Source organism: Cardiocondyla obscurior, linkage group LG17 (genome assembly GCF_019399895.1).
Source record: "Cardiocondyla obscurior isolate alpha-2009 linkage group LG17, Cobs3.1, whole genome shotgun sequence".
NCBI lineage: Eukaryota > Metazoa > Arthropoda > Insecta > Hymenoptera > Formicidae > Cardiocondyla > Cardiocondyla obscurior.
Genome location: NC_091880.1, coordinates 3038046 through 3060754, shown reverse-complemented (window position 1 = coordinate 3060754; position 22709 = coordinate 3038046). Strand labels below are relative to the sequence as shown.

Here is a 22709-nt window from a genome sequence, read left to right as displayed (position 1 = left end):
GCCCACGAAAAATCTTCACGTGCCGAATACGTTCCTCCACGATTCGGTAGTGACACCTGACCGTTGATATCGAGGATCAATATAGGTTATACGTACCTTTTTTCAGACACTGTGCCATTCTTTGGGTGTACGTTCACTCGATCGCGATATTAATAAAAAGAATGAGAAACCCCGTTTCTCACGAGTTACCGCACTATCATTTACATAGCTCAGACTACGTAGAAATGGTTCCAGTCCGGTGTTTCCTGTTCAAGAGTTAGCCAGAGTTCAGTAAAGTGCGTTCACAATGAGCGACGGCTGCAAAGATTTAATATGTTTTTATCTTAGGTTAGATTGGACTTGTAACGATAATTCTATTGGCTTTGCCCAGAAAATAATTCGGATTTAATTATTACCATTAACAATGTGAACCAGATTATTAAGAAAATGTAAAATATATACTTCTTTTAGATACTTACTATACGTATAATAATTAAAAAATTAATTTAGCTTTAGTTTAAGTTAAAAAGAAAAAGGTGAGGGTAGAATCATTTTCAATAGAATCAGTAGAGACAGTAGAAAGTAGAGAGTGACGATTCATCTCGTCACATCTCATATACCTATATCTAAATTTTACTCTGAATTTAAAACCTCGATAGTCCCCCCCATCAGGTGTTTTTCTCATACACGTGTATCGCTCACACATGCATACGTACGCTACATATGTTACACAATTGCGACATGCCGAGGGACAGCTGTTTGAATAAATTATGTTTGTTGTGCATTGTTGTATCATGTATATTTGGTACAAATGGAGAAACCGACACAACTAAAAAGAATGTGCTTTTATTGCTGGGTAATCTATATAATGCATATATATTTTTTTTCAACGCTTCCGTTTTGCAAATGTAGTCCACATGTTTTTTAATAATTAAAAAAGAAAATTATTCTTATAATAAAAATGTATTTTCGGAATTGGAATCGTAAATATGAGAGATGGTGAAAGAAATAGGAATTGGAAACTTAATTTTTTTTTAACTTGGAAGTATTAAAAACATTTTTTCATTAGTCACTGTATGATTTATTAATGTATTATTTGTTAATCCATAGCTGACGATGCAGGATTTGAAATGCGATCATACTTGAATAAAATATGTCAAACTCCTAATTTGGATAAATTAGCAAAAGAAAGTTTATTATTCAATAATGCATATACATCTGTCAGTAGCTGTTCACCAAGGTATGTTTGCTGCACCCAAATTTAAGTTTTACTAAGATGTAAATTTTAAATTTTGTATTTATAGCCGTTCCGCAATATTAACTGGGTTACCAAGTCATCAGAATGGAATGTATGGTCTTCATCATGGAGTTCATCACTTTAATTCTTTTGATGATATCCAAAGTTTGCCAAAAATATTAAAAGAAAAAAACATTCGGACAGGTAATAAATAATAGAGTTTCTCTATTGCATTAAAAATTCTATCACGACGTTTAAATGTTCTTTTTGTATAGGAATCATTGGCAAAAAACATGTAGGCCCAAGTAATGTTTACCCATTTGATTTTGCACATACAGAAGAAAACAATTCTATTCTTCAAGTGGGTCGTAATATCACTCATATAAAATTACTAGCTCGCGAATTTTTTTCACAAAATAGAACACAGTAAGTAATATTTTACATATCGTGTGTAATAAAAAAAAATACGTTGTGTATTTTGTTGCACGTATCTTAAAAATATAAATTTTTTATTATGTTTTGTTCAATGAAGTATTTTTGCAAATACATTAACATTTTACAGACCCTTCTTTTTATACGTTGCCTTTCACGATCCACACCGCTGTGGGCATAGCCATCCAGAATATGGTAATTTTTGTGAAAAATTTGGTAATGGTGATGTTGGAATGGGTATAATTCCCGATTGGAGTCCGATATATTATCAATGGGACCAAGTAAAAGTGCCTTACTATGTTCCGAATACTGAAGCCGCTCGAAAAGACATTGCTGCTCAATATACAACGATATCTCGTTTAGACAAAGGTATTTTTCACTTAACATATTACTTGAAAAATACTTAAATATATATATTTTTAATTTATCAAGAACAAAATTTTTTTTCATTACATACGTAATAGTACTTAACAAATATATATTTAGGCGTTGGCCTCATTCTCGAAGAATTAACAAATGCAGGGTTTAAAAACAACACATTGGTAATCTATACGTCTGACAATGGTATACCCTTCCCAAACGGTCGTACAAATTTATATGATTCGGGTTTGTATAAAGAATTATATTTCATGTTAAAAGTTAAAATGGTTAAATATTTTGAATTATTAACATTGTAAAAACAATTAATTTTACATGAATATTGAAGGTATGGCCGAACCCATGATGATATCATCACCAATTCATGGTCATAGGAAAAATAGCGTGACATATAGTTTAACATCTTTATTAGATATAGTACCAACGATATTAGATTGGTTCAATTTGACTTATATGGACGAAGAGTCCAATGAAATCCCTTCTCCACAACTTACTGGCAAATCGCTTTTACCATTACTCCTTCAAGGTATATTTTCTACATACAAATATAATATTCTGTCTTTTATTAGAAAGCTCGTACTGTGAAGTAATCAATTTTTTTTTTTTTTTATAGAACCCGTAGAAAATAATACTGCAGTTTTTGCTAGTCAAACACATCACGAAGTTACGATGTATTATCCTATGCGTGCAATTAGAACTAAACGCCATAAGCTTATACACAATATTAACTATAAAATGCCATTTCCTATCGATCAGGACTTTTACATATCTCCAACGTTTCAGGTAATCTAAAAAAATAAACGATATTAGCTCATTTTAATTCAAATAAGAATTATTTTAGAATTATATGTTGATATAGATACATTTACAATTTATCATTTTATTGAATGCAGGACATTCTAAATAGAACAAAAAATCACCAGCTCTTACCATGGTATAAAACATTAAAGAAATATTATCAGAGGCCAGAATGGGAATTATATGATTTAAAATCTGATCCAGAAGAATTAAATAATATAGTTAATAAACCTTCAGCAAAGGTAATAAATTTATATTTATTTCATGAATTTGCGAGTTGGCGATAGCTGAAATGAATGGATATACTAATTACATTGTACCATTAATAATAGACATAATTAATGAATACATTTTAGAACATATTTGTGGAATTACAAAAACGATTATTTGATTGGTTAAAAACAACAAAAGATCCATGGCTGTGTGCACCAGATGGAGTTCTGGAGGATATAGGACAGAAAAATAATCCTCAATGTATGCCATTGAACAATTTTGATAATCAAGGTTTTTTCTAATATTGATTATTTATAATTATTACATATATATATATATTTTTTATATTTTATATTTTTTAATGTTGAATATGAGCTATATACATATCAAATATACTCATAGTTACTAATATAAATTTTATATTTAAACAAATAATGAAAATATAATTTAAGCTGAGCTTGGTAAATAAGATTTATACGATACATCAACTTAAAAATACAAAAAAAAAATTTGTTTATATAAAATTAATATAGTCTCTTTAAATATAATTTACCAACCTCAATTTAATTTCCTAAGAAGGCTTCCATTTACGACGGTAGAGTAGTTCTTGTCGAAATATTTTTCGATTCTCTATCACGATATTTCGTAAGAATGTCATTTAATTGATGAACGTAAGCCGATGATTTGTTGATGGATTTTACCATAGTCTTCAAATCTGTCGCTATTTCATTCATCTAAAAATTTACGGTGAAAGGCGTTTTATTTTCCAAATTATATTGCAGAATAAGGAAAGGCTGTTAATCACGTAGCAATCGTTAACATTTATGTAAATACAAGGAACTCTCACGTATTGCTTGTAGTTCAGATATCGGTTATATTTCTGGTTGTTATTATAGATTTGTTTGATTTGAAACATGAATAAGAGACACAAAACGAGGCCACCCAGCACGACGAGAAAACTTGAACTCTGGAATCCGCGTAAAACAAGCATCACACTTGTTGAGGTTAGGTCCCGATAAAGTACAAATAATTGTTACATAATATTAAATTAAGCAGAAATTAAAACGTTAGCTGTTCAGGCAGAGCTTCTTTTTCGTAAAGCAACAACGTATCAATTATCCCAGTCGTTTGCATTTTTACATTTATTTTTACAAGCAATATCGACGACTGAACACCTGTGCCAAAGCCGAACATATGATCACACGGATCAAACCACAGACTTAAATACAGCTGAAATTTACATAACATTATATATATTTTAAATTCAGTGTTAGAATTTTTTTTTGATTTCTTGACGTAGAGAAATCAAGATCAAATAACGCGTACGCTACGTAATGTCTGATACTCCAACGTAATTAAAAAATACAATTAACAATTAAATAAATATTTAATCAAAGTTGACGGTTTAATATTCATCAGGATGATAAAGGGTCGGAATAAAAACCACAGACCAGGTCAACGTAATCGTCGCACGATTTATTACATTTGTACATAATTTTAGTTTTTTTTTTTTTCCCTTGAACTTTTCGTTACCTCGAATCTCTTCTCATCCGTCGCACACGTACGCCACATTCTTGCCATACTCTTGCTTTCGCGTGGTGATGCGAGGCTAAAGTTTCGCATCGCCAAGCAAGCTCCATACACGCAGAACATCAGGCAGACAAAAAAAAAAGACGCTCCGACAATTCTACATACGTCGGCCGTTGCACACCTCATTACCGTAATTAAAATAGCATGTTATATATTTCGGGAACCGGACGCGGCCCTACTTTAATTTCTGCTTTACTTATATTCTCTTTATTTCATAGTTTTGCATCTTCATTAATTTGACGATTACGCACACTGCCTTCTCTACGGGCGAAGAACAGACTCGAGAGGCACGCTGCGAGTTTCAATACGACATTCCTCTTTCCATCACGCGTGCACACATACGCACGACCGTACAATTTTCTAATTACAATTTTTATTTTTATTTTATCTTATTTTTCCATCCTTCCGAACCGATGTTTCTATGTACCATTTTTTTTTTTTTGGTTTTTTTTTTGTTTTATATAATACGCATTTGCCGGACTATCGATACGTGTGCAGCTGATCGGCGAACTCGCGCACAATTGTAATCGGCGCGTGTCTAGAGTAAACTATAATTCGGAGGTCAGTCGTCTAACGCTATCGAGCTATCGAGAGCCGGTCGTGGTGCCGAAGAAACGCCGAGTACACGTGTAAGCACATAAACATGAGATTATCTACGCACTTTTTCCTTAAAACGTCTAAAACCCAATCTAGAGCAAACAAATACGAATAAACAACTTGCTTCAATGAGCGCAAATGGTGCTGTCCATTGTTCATTCGCGTTTGTCCGCGCACATTTTTCTTGATTAATAGCGGCACTGAATCACTCGTCGAGTATTAATTTTTTCTTTTTTTTTTTTTTTTCCTATTACATATTTTGTTTTGTGCTGTTCCGTTTCCAGTTAGGATTTACCACCAGAACGGCGAAGACAGTTTATAGCTACGTATCTTTTCAAACTTTATAAAACTTGCAATTTTGTAAAAGTTCCAAGTCTTATTTTCTCATCTCTAACAACGCACTTTTATAATAAACCATACAATTTATTTCACACATTATTTTCGAATATTTTGATTTTTAAAAGTCGGCTTCCTTCAAGAAATAATTAAGTGTAGAAAATATCACTGTATGTTAATGGCGATAAGACATTATCAAAAATCTTTGAGAAATGAGGATACAACGAAATTACATTGCATTATTTGACTTGCTATACATATATCTTTTACTCAGGCGTTGCGAGAAATATTTCTTTCAAGTAAGAAATTTCTAGCCATTCTGGTGTTAAGCGCAACTCCATGGAACAACTAGGTTTACATTTTTTTTTTTTAACAAAGATTTCGTAATAAAATCTGATTGTACCGTTCCATCATTGGACCAACATTGGACCAGGAATTTCACTTAAAGTCTACGTAAAGTTGCCGCTCGACTGGAGTCTTTGTTAGACTCTTTTCAAGTAAAACGTAATATTAACTAACCGATCAATCAGTCGACGATTAATTACTAATTTATTTTAAGCGATACGACGCTCCTGACGCATCTAAATGATTTTAGCGACTACACCTTCGACCCGACAAAGGGTAGTTGGAGTCGTCGGTCACCCTTTCGCAGCTAAACGGAAAAAAGAAAGAAAAAAAAATATATGGGCACCACCACCGCACGAAGGTTCGTCAACGCTCGTAAAAGGCATAGAGTTATTTATTCTTATTTCTTTTTTTTTTTTTTTTTTCTTTCTTTGTTAGATTTACTTCGATAATCGTTAAATATATTACCGCACGCGGTAGTATCAAAATAAACCACACCAAGTGTAGAGTATAGAATATTCGTAGATGTATGTATGTACAGTATAGAGTTCCTATTTATCTTTGTTTTGTCTTTCTATTTTTACGCCCCACGAAAGCCACTGAAACATTTTCGTTTTATTAAAAAGTCAGCTACATCCCTAAATTGTTGCTGTTTCCCTGTTGCTGCTGCTGTTGCCGCTGCTTCTGATGTTACGATTTCGTTCTGATATTTGCTGTTACCGTTAGGAAATATACTACGATTAAAGTATATCACAGATGTCAACGAGAAGAACGCTCTAATGTGTGAAAAGAGTGAAGTGAACGAAACGAAGGTAAATCACGAACCTCGAACGCCGATTGACGAAAAAATTATTACAATTGATCGATTGAATCTTTAAATGCGATTAAAAAAAAGTTAGATTAGATAAAACAAAATCTCTATTTTATTCCGACACTGAAATAAGACTAACAACAATTATTATATATTTTCTTTTAGACTAGATAAATTTGAATTTATACAAATCTGATTGTTCTAGTTAAAAGATCAGGCACGTGTATATATAAGTCGTAAAAAATGTACACCGAAAAGCAGATATGACATTTTCTGCGACGAGCGGCGGCGGCTGGCGTACGCGACTTCCTCTACTCTCAGCCGCCGAGAGGAGAGATAGTAGTAGTTCCTCCCTCAGTCGTCTGTAACCTGTGCTCTGTGAAACATCTACGCACGTGCTTCGTGTGAGATTCGACGTACACCACGCCAAGATTACATACGATAGCCGCCGTTGCAGCACCACGAACATCATTTCTGACGGTAAGTGTACATCAGTCAAATTTTGATTAATTATCGTTTTTGTTTGTTATAATCGAACGTCCAGAGTGCAATCCATATCGATCAATTGTAGACATATTTGATTTTCAATCGGAGAACTGAGCGTAATTTTTAAGAGTTAGAGAATAGGGAAAGGCGAGAGGGTGTGGTCCAATTAATTGCAGTTTTGTCGCGTAGATGTCGACATAAAATCTAGCTATAAACTACTGAAATTCTCTCTTCCTCTTTTTCTCTCTCTCTTTTTTCTAATTTTTATCGACGCGACGTAGACGTCGTTCTTCTTTCTACCAATTCCTACGAATCGATTTCCATCGACGCTTCGGAAACGGAACAACGAAGTCAGTTCCGTTGGCAATAAGAGATTGTCATAGGTTTTCAAGTAACGTGATGCGCGCACGTCGCACGCTTTGCGTAGCCGTTTTGCGCTACACATCTAGGTAGCTCTTCGAATTACATTACATCATGCCATTCGTACGACCTTATCTCGTTTACGCAATATGCGGGATTTTTTTTATGTTCTCTTTCCCGCACCCAAGATTAAACCTCTCTTTAAATGCTCGACCTGTTTGTTTTGGCAAGTTCACGGCGGCGAAGTGACTAGAATATAACGACTATATTGTCATGCACTAAAGTCTTTCTTAGAGCCCTTTCTTAAATCCATTTCGCGATAGTATGTTTCCGTCGTGCAGTGTATACCATGTGTATACCATGTTTCAATCCTTCGAAAAGCCCATACAAACTAGAGACTACATCGGCTTGTTAGCCCTGGATTAAGAAGGATCTAGCGATCCACCGGTGGAGGACGGTCTCTCGGGTGTATCTTTGCTCTCGTCCGTACCGCCGCTGCCTCTACCATTTCGCATTGTCGTAGTGGAGGAGACGGTGGTCGAACCGTCCACGGTTTCGTCATCGCGTAATCTGCCGCCGCGTCGTTGCCCGTTGCTACTACTCGCCGAGTCCGTGTCATCTACGTATATTCTCACGTCAGATCCAATAGCTCCTCCCTCGCCAATGTGCACCCCGCCGCCGCAGCCACTGCCGCTGCCGCTGCCGCTACCGTTGCCACTTCGGCTACCGCTATCATTGACACTGCCATTGCTGATGCTACCAGCTGCGCTACCACTACCCGCTGCGCTGCCACTGATAGCGACGCTGAGGCTGGCGACGGCACTAAGGCTGCCAGCAACGCTCGGGCTGCCGGTGCCGGTGCTCTCGCTTATGTTACCGCACGGTGACGGCACTTCCTCGGACCTGTCTTCAGTAGTAACGTAGATGTGACTGTAGCCCTCGCCGCGGATCATTGCGCTGTATTGATCACTAGCAATGCTGGTGGTGGTGGACGCGCCGGTGACGTCCTGCGTTTTCAGCTTGGACGGCCTCCTCTCGTTGATAATGGACTGCACGTCGAGGTCTTCGTGAGGCGCCGTCATTGCCGGTCTTTTCTCGTCTATCTTCAGTTTTGGTTCCTCTAGTCGAAATTTACCTCCGGCGTAGCCGTTTGCGATGCTAGGAGTTCGCGAGCTGCTGGTACCGGCGCCTGCGCTCGCGCTCGTGTCCGATTGCGACGGTGATTGCGTGTCGCTTGATGTTCGACGACACATTGTTGCCTTGGACGGGTAGACCTCGGCGGTCGGCATAAGGTAACGTTCGCTAGTTAATTTCGGTGGGACGCTCAGGGTGCTGCTCGACCCGGGGGAAATAGTCAACGAAGGGTTAATCGGCGGCTTGCTCACGGTTAACAGAGATTTATTTTCACGCATTTCACTGGTAGTTACCTGCAAAATTGTTGTTGTAGTACTTAAATTTTTTACTGAGAGAAAAATAATGAGTTTAAAATATTCTGAAATAAATAACATTATGTTTAATATAATTCTTTACCGGCAATTTTTGACGTTGTGCACGATTGACGTCTTGACTAGTTATAGAATAGCTGCGATGTGAAATAATTCGAGGCACACTCAAATTGCTTACGGGCTTCTCAAAGACTTCTGCAACCTCGAAGTGCATCGGCAGCAAAGACCTTCGTTGATGATGACTCGTGTGGAAGGTTTGCCGGCGTTTCGATTTAAACTTGGACGGTCTTGAACTCGAACTGCGGTAATACGAACTGCGACGTTTCTCGTCCAAAGACACGGAAATCGAGGAATCTAGATAGAGAAGCAAATTATTCTTATAACGAGATACAATATAATATCAGGAATAAAAATATAACAACATAAAATTGCATTAATTGAGCCATAAATTGTTAATAAAAATTTTACCATCGATATTTCTCTCCCTTGGTGGATTGTAAATAAAATTCGCAGGCAAAGAACGAACTTTAGCCAATCCTGGTCTCGTCATATGTATTTTTTCATTTACCATTGACTCGCGTTCTTTGTCATCGTCGTCATCTTCCTCACCGTCTACTCTGTTCATCGCTACTTCGTCCTCTTCCTCTTCTTCGAGAAGTTCTTCTTGCTCTGCCGCTAATTCTCTCTCCAACTGCGTTTCCATATCGAGTTCGTCTTCCATCTGAAATTAAAATGTTATATTTTGTATCACCGTGATAATCAAAATCAAATCTATTACATAAAATATTAAATTGATACCTGTTTGTGACTTTCTTCTAGATGTTTCATTAATACAGCGACGACAACGTTCACTAATACAAATTGCGCCATTAAAACAAAAATTACGAAAAATATCGGCGCGATAATGCTGCTCACGCAACAATTTTTAACACAGTCCGCCGCATCGTCGCAATCGTCTCTTAATGTATCTTTCATGATTCCGTTCCAGTTGTCACCAGTGGCGACACGGAAAAGCGTCAAAAAGGCCATACCAAAGTTACTAAAATGTGCGTGTTCACCAAGACCTTGGCAAGGCATTTCATCGTTACATTCTATAACAAATAATTATTTTTATAATATGCAAGAATTAATTATTAAATTAAATGTCGTTATATTAAATAATGTAGTACCTAATCGACCGAAAAGTTCCACCCCTAACGCGGCAAATATAAAGAAAAGTAAAAAAAACAATAGCCCCAGGTTGCCGACTTGCGGCAATGCTTGCATCACCGTGTCTAGCAGAGCACGTATACCCTTCGCCATTTTTAAGAGTTTCAACACCCGAGCTATTCGCAATACTCGCATTACACGAATTATCGTGGGATTAATAGGAATTATTTTAGATTCGACTTCTTCTAACACAATGCCGACCACTGACAATATTACTATTCCGACGTCCAATTGGTTCCATCTAAAAAATAACGTTATTAGAATCTTTCTTCTGAGATTGCAGAATAATGCGCTAGTAAATTAATTAATGACATGACTCTTAATAAAACGTATAAAAATATTAAATAGAGAAACAAGGCTTACTTATCCTTCAGATAAAGCTGCACGCCAAGAGCGACAAGTTTCATTAGGGATTCGAGAATGAAGACAGCGGTGAAAAAATAATTAAAGATTTTCAATGCGTAAGTGAGCGCTTTTGGCATCATGTAAAATTCCATCGCCATCGTGACGACATTAAGTCCGATAACGGCGGCGATTGCCAAGTCGAAGTACTTAGACGTAACGACATTGTGAACAAACAATCGGGATTTGGAATAACTATTGTAATACGGTGCTTCGTGCATCTCTGAAAATCATAAATATTCATTGCATGCATTAGTATCTCTTGCAATCTAGTGCTTAATGTAGAATTAGCATTAATTTAATTAACCCGACGGTCACTTACTTCGTCTTTTTTTCTCCATCTGCAACGCGCGCTTAGCTGCCCTTCGCACGCGTTCCTCTTTCTCTTGTTCTTCCCGGCATCTATGAAAATTCTCGACCACCACACCGACGAACATATTTAACACGAAGAAACCCACCAGTAATATAAAAGCGATAAAATATAATAATCGCCACTCAGAATAATTTTCGATAGGCTGTAATTAATTTTATTTCGTTAAATTAAGCAAATTTTTATTATTAACTAATAGAATATCTTAAAAAAATTTTTTTTTTTTATTTATTCTGATTTTCTCACCTGCTGATCAACTCCAACAGCATCTAGACCAGTGTACATGATGTTTACCCATCCGTCTCGCGATGATAAAACAAACAATGACATAAGAGCTTTACCAAGATCGTCAAAATTGTACTTCCTGTTTAGCCATACGTTTCGTTTGTCGGCTAGACAATCCGTTTTATTGCGTACATTTTTGATATCGGGTCCTTCACAATAATAGAATGCACCCTTAAATAGCTGCACTCCAAGAATACCAAAAATCACGAAAAATGTACAACAGATGAGAACTATGTTGCCGATAGGTCGTAATGACGATAACAATGTCTGAACAACTAGTTTTAAACCAGGTGCACGATTAATAACTCTCAGAGGTCTCAGCGATCTCAGCAGTCTAAAAACCTGTTAAAAAAAAAAATTAATTAAAAAAACGTTTAATATTTTAGAGTGTAAAAAATAAGAAATATTATATAATTATAAATAAATATATGCAGTCTTACCCTTAATATACCAAATATTCTAGGGCTACTAGACGAAAGCAGCGACATCGAAAGATCAATTATAGAAATGATAACAAGAGATCCATCCATGATATTCCAGCCAGACGTAAAATAAGCGTCTGGACCATACAACATACTTGTTGCAACAACCTAAAAAAATAGCTTGCTTATAACAACGACGATTTGGAAGTAAAAATTTTATTCAAAATTATTCAAGATTAATATATTACCTTAATAAACATTTCGATGGCGAAAACACCAGTAAAAATGTAATTCGCACTGGCCAAAAAAATCCTTTCACGACTGTCGGGTGGTATATTTGGTCGTTCCATCGCCAAGGTAATGCAGTTTAATCCAATAAATAGCAATACTACGTTGTCAAACCATTTTTGATCCACAAGCCGTTGACACAAAATACGAAATCTGTAATACAGAGAAAATTCTAAATTATACACCACATTTCTTCTCATTACATAAAACAATGTGCTACTTATGTATTATTTTAAATATTAATCGAGTGATATTCTTTCTATTTATTAAAGTATTACCTGTTATTTTGTGGGAATAAATACAAGGAATAGTTTTCGCGCTCCTGCAAGCAACCTTTAGGTTCAAAAAACATGAATATTTTTTTTATCTTCTCAATACTGCTCGCGCTACCGTGACCGTTCGACGGCGGCGTTTGATCGCCACCCGTTCTCAAACGTTCTTCTTCTTGTTCATGAAATCGTTTGATTCTCGGCAGTGGACCGGTCTCCATTGAGAGATTGTTAATCGTGCGTGGAGTCGAGGACGGCGCGAGCATCTCATCCAATGGCAACGTTTTCCTCGTGGATGTCTGAACATTTTCATAACCGCGTAGTGAATTTCTTCGTGAAAGCTCGCCGATCCATCGCATCTGCAAATCATAATATTTTAATTATCATATTTAATGTTAAATAATAATTCATATACTAACAAATATTGATAACAAAAATTATGTTACAGTTTACCTGATTAGGCGTAACTGTGTAACGACGAATCGACCATGGGCCATGGGTATCGAGCGAATTGTTAGGACTCAAACTACGATTATTGCTTGTCAGGACGGTTGTTCGATTATTGGGCGTGTCACGGTGCGTATCGTTTCTTATCGAACCATGCAAATAACCGCCATTAAATCTGTAATCAATTACGCATTTATAATTAGTTAATAATAGATGTTTTTATAAAAGTCTCGAGATAAGTAATATTTTTATTAACTTACGTTAAATTTGATCCAACTTGAAGGGTACTGCGCCCATTATTCAGTACAGTTGTATGACCAGTATGTTCGTCATCACTTTGCGACCATCGTTTTCTCCGCAAAGACGGCCGTGACAAGCGCCAAGAGTATCCTCTTTGCACTCTCGGTGGACTGAAGTGAAAAAAAGGCGGTATTAGAGAAAAAGGAACGGCATTTAATGCAACCGAGAAGTGACGAAACGCGGATACCTAGAACTCAAGTCCCTCGCCGAGGGATTAACAACGGCCGTGACGAGGCTTATGCGTCTCGGGAATTGACCAGCTATTAAGTTATTCGTCGGTATTTTATTGGATACGTCGGGTAGCTTTAACAACCCCGAGGGTATACTGCACTGGCTCTGCAAATACAAACCACTTATCATTATCATATTTTCTTATAATAACGTATCTCCCTTAATTTGGTATTCCAACAGGAGGATCTTTCGTATTCAAAATTATGTGATAATTTACATCGAAATATCGACTGAAAAAATTCGATATAAAAGAGAAAAATTTTTTAAATATATTTTTAAGTAGAGATAAAATGTTTTACTATATCAATTGTGTAATAAACACTTTCGCCTGCGCGTTTTCGTTGCTCGACAACAATTTTTTTTTTATTAAAATGAACTAACGTACCCCGGATCGATCGATTGACTCGATTGAAAGGGCAGCAGCCGGATAAACAGCTCGGCAATTGAGGTCTCTGTAGCTGATGTCTAACGTGGTGTTCGGGGAGTCTTGTGGAGTGGCTGCCGTATGAGTGATTATCGGCGGCTGACCCGCCACACCCATCATCTTGCTCTCTTTCTGAATGTTACACTTAGGTTCATCGATCCGCTGCTTCCACACGCTGTTCTGCTTTTCCCTGTTGTCCTTATACTTCCTAAGCTCTTCTGCACTCTGCCATGAATTTTTTTGATCCTATAAATTACGCGAGAAAAAATAAGCATGTGCATGAAACAAAGATAAATCTAACATAAATCACTATGCGCACATAAATCTCTTCAAGAAATGAATATATTGAAAAATCGACAATTATATTTTCTCACATATTTAGTTTATGCCTTAAATATTTTCAATACTTTACCGATTTTTATAAAACGTCAGTTTATTTTCTGTAAATAATTTAAAGAGCCAAAAGAATGATCTTTTAAAATTGAATAACTTTCGCGATTAATCTTCTTCACGCGAAAACAAGGAATAAATGAGCAGAGAATGCCGGATTTATTTATTTGAGGTAACCACGAACAACTACCGGAGTATACGTATCGCTGTCAGAGATCGAGTGCGATCCTGATATTCTCGACGATCCGTCCTCGCTGCCCATTCCAGCCTCTTTTGCAGCAAGTCTTTTCGCCAATTCTCTCTGCTCTCGTTCTCTTCTCTCGTTTCTCTGCGAAATATCATCGGCTATTGTATTATTCATATAAATACTCACATATTTATAATTACAAATTAAATTTTTAATAATATAAATATATTTAAGACAACTTTCTTTGCAATATGTAGCAGTCATTAGATTACATTTTTAATACGATCGAAGCCCTTCAGTAACTCTTAATTTTTTTTTTTTCAGCACACATCAAACATTATGTACTAAATACGAAAAATAGCGGGCTGATATCTAACTCTTACCTCAGAAGAAAAACCTTCAACCAGAATAGCGACCAGAAGATTAAAAAGAACGTAGTTGCCAAAAGTCATCAACGCTACGAAATAAAGCGCAGCCCAATGCGACGTCTTCTGCATACCGTTGAAGAGGACAACATTCCAATCTTCTTGCGTGAGAATCTACATAAAAAGAAGAATGGGAAGAGACTTCCGCTGCATATAAAATGACGTAAGTATTTGCACTTACAATTAGTTCACAAGGCACGTGATCGGCAATACGTTCTTTCTTTTTTCGGGACGTGCAAAAAAATTTATGTAGCGTGAAAATTTATGTAGAAAAACATGCTCGCAAGTGAGAAAAATCTAATACGGTCTTTAAATACAAATTGCAATTAAATCATTGAAGCTATTGGACAAGTTAAATCATTGAAGTCGGCATTTCAAATACTCGATAAAGACGCACGAAACGTTTTGCCAATCAGTGTTATATTACTTTGTAGAGATGCATGCGTCGTGTTTCCTATCACGAATTTCTCTTTGCAAGAGCTTTCGTAGCTACCCACATATTCGTCTATCTATCTTTATCAACTCTTCAGTTTATCTCCTCCTTCGCCTTTTAGCCTGATAACGTTACACACTGCTTGAAAGTTTAAGAAACCACTAGCATCCAATGGAAGTTAAACCAAATGTCAAAGGATTAATATCGAGTCTTAGTAGGATTGTCATTTACATGCGCAAAAATATGTAGCAGCTGTTAACATTATTTCGTCAAATCAGAATTTAAACAACTTTTGCACGTACAGTAGCACAAAAATGAGATTAGATAACGCACGCAATTAAAAAATGCATTTGTCGACATAGTCATTCTTCAACTTTAAAACATTAATGGGCGTTACTCTTCTCAAATCATCGTACAAATATCTTGCATAAATACAGATACACGTAACCGATCATTTACATGAGAATTACAAACTAAATTGTATAGCGGCAATTTTGGAAAAGTTTTATCGACACGCCGTCAGATTGCATCGTGGAATGCTGATGTGAACGGAAACACGTGATAGAAAGGCAGAAGCTCGTTCGAGCGGCTTCTGCAGTACATTAGTTACTTTACATGAAGGATGCGCGTGCTGAATCGAGATCACACGCTTGTGGGTGGAGTTGTCGCCGCGCAGTTTGATCTGCGCGAGCAAAGTGGTGAACATGAACGTCGACATGTATACGTATATACCGATTGCACGCATGTACAATACAAAGCAACCATTAAAAACTCTGTCACTCTCGGTACGGATAACAAAGAAAGAGATTGGACGAAGCGTGGGCGTGAGCTTAAGGGATGGTGAGATCAGACGTTGGTCCCGTTTGCTCAACACGAAGAGGTATATGTATATATACATATATACGATCGTACATATACATATATACATGTTCCGCCGATCTGTACAAAGAGAGAACTGAACACGAATATATAGATAGAAGAAAAAAAAGGACCGTGTACACGTAAAACTGGCTACGCATATATACGTGTTTATGTCGCTTTAAACATGTAAAAAAATTTTTCGTTATGATATAGCGTTAAGAGAAGGGAGGAACAGTGGTACCTGAAAAACAGTGACTAGTGCCCAGACGATGTCGTTGAAATGTTTGCGATCACAGCGGCACATTGGGTGCCGCGAGACCACCTCGGCACAGGTGCAGGGCCGACTCCGGTCCGCCCACATGCAAAACTTACCCCCGAACAGGTACATCCCTAGGATGCTGCAACCGAGACAATCCGCTGGCCTAAAGTATCCCCGCGATAGAGATCAACAGTGGGAATGAGGTAGGACCGGTGGGTTGACTGGGACTGGAACTTGGTACAATCGTTGTTCAGCGTCTCCGTTCTCGCCGTACTAGGTACAAAGCAAATCTCAGATAGAAATAATACAATAAAATAAGCATAAAATAATATAAATAATCGTGATAACCGTGCGGTTTTTTAAATTGCCAAAAATACACGATAAAGATGTTTATTAAATAAACCGCCTCGACGCGTATCAGTCTGCAGTTCGTTATTTCTGTGGTTAAATGCTCAAAGTAACAATCTAGGTTTAAAGCTCATATTTTAAAAATACTTTCGCAAAGAGAAAAGGCTATTTTTAACTTTTACTGTGTATATGTGTGCGGCGCGATATATTTTTTTATTTTTCGATTTTTCCATTCATCGTGCTAATAGATATATATTATAGATATAAATATCCGACTTCAGCGCTTTTATATCTCGCGCTGAACCCATACCGGTGTGAAATAAAATTTTTTAAGCACTATTGAAATATTATTATCACTCTTTTTTAGAAAACGGAGACCCTGCGCAACGATGGGGGGGATTAAGCAACTTGTGTTGGACAAAACAGCGAAAACGACTGTCACTCGAAGCTCGTACAGTCACATTCTGCAAGTACGGCGTGTCAGTATATAAATATAAATATATATGTATCTTGTATAATTGCAACAATACAGGTGAATGCGTGTAAAGTAGGTATACATTTATGGATTGTGGACGGATCGTATCGTGTGCGGTTGTAACGGATTCCATACGACGGAACGGAGCAAGGAACAAGAACTAAAAGTTCAGAAACTGAATCTTTCTCAAGAAAAAAAAAAAAAATATATATATATATATATTACCGAACTCTATCATTATAGCGCAATTAATCCACTTCAAATTCACCGGACGAGGATGTCAATATAAATTTAACATTTCATATGCACTCTCTCGTATAATCTCTCGACATAATGCGTCATACAAGCGTATTAATTGTTTAATATTTCACACGCGCAATCAATAATGCTAATTTTAGGACGCGCGTTGGAACAATAATTGACTTTAACGCGACGTGACGTTTGATCCCCGAAAGTCATAACAAACAGTTATTCATGCGTCCCGGCAAAAGAATTATCCGTCAGGGTCTGTCAGTTGTATTATGTCGGATGATTTTTCTTGCGAATCCCGTTTCGTTGACGTTGAAGGCAACTGTCGGGGGCGCCGAACGTTGGGCAAATATAACGAGAGCTTTAAATCAACGGCCGTGCCGACAGTTATCCGTACACACTTTACGGATGTAAACTGGTGTGAAAATAAACGGGGCGGAAAGAGAGCTCCGGGGAAACGCGGTCTCGAAGAGAAGAGAATAGTGGAGAAAACAAGAGGCACCTGCCGTTGCAGAATGTCACGGCGAACGCTTGCAAGAGAGAGGAAAGGGGGATAAATTGCCACAAGCGTAAATATATAATCTTCTAATACGTAAATACGGTATAATGTATTACGGCAAATCTGTCTCAACGAGTATTTACAAAAGGTACGCAACAAAATCTACCGAGACTGCTGGATATTAATACGATATTGCGTGCCTTGCGCGATATCTACCTGGCTCGTATCTCTAAAATTATGTGTAAAAGGAAGTTATGTCTCTCTTCACTACGACTAACAAAAAAAAAAATATAAAAAAAATTAAAAAAATAGAATACTAGGTAGCGACCCTTCGGGGCCGCCGAGTAATAATTTGATAACTTAGGCTACCAGAGCTGAATCAAATCTGATTCACCTTCTATAAAGCATTCTCTTTCGGAATATGTACATATTTAATACGAAGATAAGTAATAATAATTTTTTAATAGGTATTTAAGTTTTAAAATAGATGCAGACACGTGCGGTAAAATAATAGTAAACGAGAGTAAAAGCTGATAACTTGGATTTCTCTGGTATCTACGTGTTGAATCTTATTTAGCCCGCTTTTGGCCTATACCGAGGGTAATAGCACGCCCTGTTTCGTGTTATTCGTGTGCGATGGATACGAGGTCTTATCTGAGGTCCTCGGGGGGGTGTTCAAATATGAGGGGTGCTTGCTGACGCGGCGATTTTTCTGTCGGGTCGAGTCGATATTTCACGCGCGCATTGTACAATCCCGCGAGCGAAAAATTCTACTTGCGTTCGAGTCGTCGTGGGCGTTTAGAAGAGAAGTTCATAGAAAAGTCACGAGTTAGAAGTGAAAACGCGAGTAAGAGAAAGAAGAAAAGAAAGAGAGAGATAGATAGGATAGTACGAAGAGAAGTGTAATGTCGTAAATAGTGAGGTGAAGTATAGTGAAGTATAGTGAAGTAAGGGAGACACAGAGAGAAGCGTGTGACAGAAAACAATTTATTGTGCTACACTGTTAAAAATGTGTGACGTAATAACGAGGCATCGTTTCATGTATATTTTGTAAGAGTGTAATTCCTTCGTAATTATCATAGATATGGTGTGTGAAGGTCCGTACAAGAGGCCAGGTCCGCAACTGGCCGCGAACGTTACTTTTTAGCAGTGTAACTGGCAGAAATTTGTAGCGAAGTACATGAATGTCGATCTTTGTGATGTGCAGCAAGGTGTGACATATACGCGCGGTCACTAAAAGACGACGGCAACGACAATAACAACGACAACAACGACAATGCCGGACAAATGCCTAAGGAGACTCATCGCATGCAAAGCAATTTGCGCAACACGAGTGTATCGCCGATACGAATCACCAGGTAAGTCTCATTTCCGTCGATATATTGGCAGTTTGGCCAGGATAAAAAGCCAATCCCGGGATCACCGTGTAATCTTAGAACGGCCATTTACCGTGTCATTCAGGCAGGATATGGCGTGTCCGAGCGATCCTGGGGGTCGTTGGCACACAATACAAATATTCCAAGCACGTCCAGAAAACGTCGATTTATCTTCTAGACGACTTTATCGTAACTTTTGAAGTCTCTTGTCTCGTAACACTTTTAATTTGGATGTTTGTATTGTGTATATACGACGCGAAACGTATCAAGAAAATGTGAACGACCTGTTTCCTCGCATGTACGTATCGGGATTTTATTAAAACAAGGACTATTACTTGAAATAGCTTCGAGACTCTGTCAGAAAAAAAAGTTTATACACCCTCGGCGTTTCCTACGTCGTAAAGAATTCCTATGGCGCGACAAATATTATAGCTAAACCATCTACTCTGATAACATTGATATAATATCAATATAAAATCAATGTCACCGATACAAGAATAAGCAAACGAATATGCGAAGCGTTTAAGCAAAGATTTCTCGATACCTGAGCAAAAATACCTGCATTCTTACAAGCGTTTTTAAAATGCTCGATCACGCTCAACTGATTATGTTAATCAACTCAACATCAAAGAAATCGAATATTACTCAAAATCGTTACAAATCACGTTAGACTTTTAGTTCGGGAACTGTGCCAATATTTATAAATAAATTCTTGAAGCACTTGCAATTTCGAAACATTGTAAAATACGGGTAATCTTGCTCGTGCAACACACAGAGAGAACAAATGCATGCGAGAGCATGCCATAAGGGAGCCAGCTCGACGCGCTCGCAAAAGACGCGGCAGGAGGCAGCGTATCAACGCGCGTGAGTTGTGCTTGCAAAGCGACGGATAAACGCGAAATGAAGAAGCACCGGGATTATCGCTGGCAATCATATGCAACGTTTGATAATCCACACCGGATAATCCGCGTGCGACGTCTGCGTGAGCCTCTAGCGCCGGCTCTAGTCAGACTTTACCTCCCTATCCTGTTTCTTGGCGCATTCGTCACATAAAGTAAAAGATATTGAAGATAATCTGAAGAATAATCTCTTACGAAAAGAAAAATACTTGTGTAATACTTCTTTAAAATCGATATTATTTCTCAAGATACCGGTAGCCTCCTCCTGCCTTTCCCCCACCCTTCCCTCCCCCCCGTCGAAGAGATTACGACGACATGCTGGAAAGCGCTTATCTCCCAATATACGTTACCTGAGGCCTCAGAAATCATAAAGTGCAGGCACGTTGCGAGAGATCGCACGACTTTAACTTTTGTCGAAAAATTAAAAAAAAAAAAGAAACGTGACAGTACGTATGTGTACTTAGCGTATATATATATAGGTAGATGCGGTGTGGTACAACGTTAATATATGTATATATATGCACGAATAAATATATATAAGTAATATACACTATATATAGAGAAGTCAAAAATGCCCTCGTAGAGATACGTGAAAAAGTATTCTCTTTTTTTTTCTTTTTTTTTTTTTCTTTTTTATTTTTTTGATTTTTTGGTAGGTACCTGAAACACCGTCACAATAGCCCAGAGTAACGAGTCAAAGTTTTTCCTATCACACTCGACGTCAGAGCTGCCTTTCATCGTTTCACAGAATTTGCAACCAAACAGGTTCATCCCGAGAATACTACAACACAACGAAACGTGCAATGTACTTCCTTATCCATATATATATGTATATATATATATACGTAGACTGAGATAAAATGACAAAAAATGATTAAAAGAGAGGGTAAACAGAAAAGAGGAAGATAAAGCTCGATTAAAACAAAATCGCAATTTGTAAAGCACAACTCGGCCAAGTAACTGATCAGTTCAAAACGCGTATATATGTGCAGAGATATTTAAAATGTTAAAACCATCGGATGTCCTTTCAACTATAATAAATTCGACGACCAAAGTAGATGAGATTTCTTTAGAGCGAACTTCCTAGAAGAATGTCACGAACTTTTAATTTTAAACATTAATTACCTCGGAAAGAGAGGAAAAGAATGGGAGAAGAGATACGAAAATAGAAATCTATTTGGGTAAAGTTTGCTTAATAAGATCAGCGGATTTGCAGAAAATCCACTAAAATAAACGTTCATTATTAAATTTGTGTATGACTAAATGAATATCCAATGGTTTTATCTCACTCATATCGAACGTCTTGTAATACGATGAAGGTACAAAATCGATTTTTTATCTGTTCGCGATCTTCAGGTCGTAAAATGTAGATATATCTCGTAAAATGTGTATTGTGATAGCATCAATTTTTAGAAGCACTTGGGAAAACTTGAATCGATTTTGATGTGAACTTTCGTTATCCATCGTAATCGGAAACCTTGGCCGAGTAAATCGGGATCTGGCTTACGATGCAAGTACATCGTGAGCACTTCGTTATTTAGCGCTGATCGATCAAGAAAGGAAAAAATTCCTCTAAAGCGGATCTGTTGGAACTTCATTCGCGGCTTGCGACTAAAAGAAAGATGCAAACACCTAGAGGTGGCCGTCGAAGAAAACGTCAATGGATCAGCGCGCAGAAACGTATCCGCAAGCATTTGCATAGTTTCGTACAACTTGGTACTCACTTTCAAAAGTTCACTTTATCCTTGAAGAGAGTTTCGAACGGAAACAGATCACGGGATTTACGTCAGTAAAATAATGTTACTGAACATTCCCTTCCCTCTTGTTTTTTTTTTGTTTTAAATTAAATTTAAAATCTTTCTTGAAAAATTCGCGTGTGCAGCTTATAAGCTACACTTAACAAAATACTAATTCTTGACTTTAAGAAATATATATTTTCAACTCAAGAAATTTCTGTTACTACAAATAAAAATTAAAAAATGAAAAAAAAAGTATCTTTATAAGATTTCTAATATTCGTTCAATAAATATAAAATTTTAATTTTTTTTTATTTTTAACTAATTATTTTAGCTAAACCATGTACAGCGAAATTTTCAATATTTGCGTCTACGTGTCTGCAGCGGATATTGAGCAGTCAGTTGCAGTATTGAGATCGCAATAGCGAGGGCTGCGGCTGCGGTGGATCGGCTATCGAACGGTTGTAAAACGCGTCGTAAACGCGCGGATGTATACAGCGGGCGACCAGGGAGGTCCTACGCAGCATGACGAAATATATATATATATACGTATGTATAAGTAACTCTGCAGAAGGGAAGATGTATGTCCAACATTCGCAAGCTGTTCTAATATCGAGGGTTACACCGAGGCGTACGCACTTAATATAGGCGCTCAGAGTAGCAAGAGAGAATGACAGCGGAAGAGATTCACGTGTGTATATGAATATAAATGAAGAATATGATGATAGTAAAATAAATATATATATATATACATATAGCCTTTCATACTCGTCGCTAAGACGTTCAGCAGAAAAGCATCACATGCACACACATGTAAATATATATTCCATATACGTATATATATATTTATATATAGATATATTTTCTAGATAAACGTCGAAAATACGTTCGATGCCTCAAGCCATAAAGGGGGGCCGG

General features: G+C 37.2%; 2 protein-coding genes across 4 annotated transcripts in view; one reads left to right on the top strand and one right to left on the bottom strand.

The window, feature by feature from the left end:
- Positions 1-81: 81 nt before the first annotated feature.
- On the top strand, positions 82-3565 carry Sgsh (N-sulfoglucosamine sulfohydrolase). The gene is made up of 10 exons (XM_070668372.1): positions 82-835; positions 1090-1219; positions 1284-1420; positions 1492-1642; positions 1779-2017; positions 2135-2254; positions 2355-2552; positions 2640-2809; positions 2920-3066; positions 3181-3565. The coding sequence occupies exons 1-10, from the start codon at positions 703-705 to the stop codon at positions 3337-3339; spliced, it is 1584 nt and encodes a 527-aa protein (XP_070524473.1). The 5' UTR covers positions 82-702; the 3' UTR covers positions 3340-3565.
- A 927-nt stretch (positions 3566-4492) lies between these two features.
- Positions 4493-22709, bottom strand: part of Ca-alpha1t (Ca[2+]-channel protein alpha[[1]] subunit T) — a 32962-nt gene continuing 14745 nt past the window's right edge. For 2 of the 3 annotated variants that reach the window (XM_070668367.1, XM_070668369.1), the window contains exons 16-33: positions 16192-16348; positions 14615-14770; positions 14235-14372; positions 13616-13900; positions 13187-13335; positions 12960-13109; positions 12706-12874; positions 12262-12611; positions 11944-12136; positions 11714-11863; positions 11235-11615; positions 10941-11133; positions 10580-10841; positions 10177-10457; positions 9806-10098; positions 9476-9728; positions 9093-9361; positions 4493-8989 (exon numbers count right to left, since the gene is read on the bottom strand). In XM_070668367.1, the coding sequence (XP_070524468.1) occupies positions 7985-8989; positions 9093-9361; positions 9476-9728; positions 9806-10098; positions 10177-10457; positions 10580-10841; positions 10941-11133; positions 11235-11615; positions 11714-11863; positions 11944-12136; positions 12262-12611; positions 12706-12874; positions 12960-13109; positions 13187-13335; positions 13616-13900; positions 14235-14372; positions 14615-14770; positions 16192-16348 (4834 nt within the window). In that variant the 3' untranslated portion in view covers positions 4493-7984. Of the gene's footprint in view, positions 8990-9092; positions 9362-9475; positions 9729-9805; positions 10099-10176; positions 10458-10579; positions 10842-10940; positions 11134-11234; positions 11616-11713; positions 11864-11943; positions 12137-12261; positions 12612-12705; positions 12875-12959; positions 13110-13186; positions 13336-13615; positions 13901-14234; positions 14373-14614; positions 14771-16191; positions 16349-20715; positions 20837-22709 lie in introns of all 3 variants that reach the window. The other variant, XM_070668368.1, reaches the window with a different exon arrangement.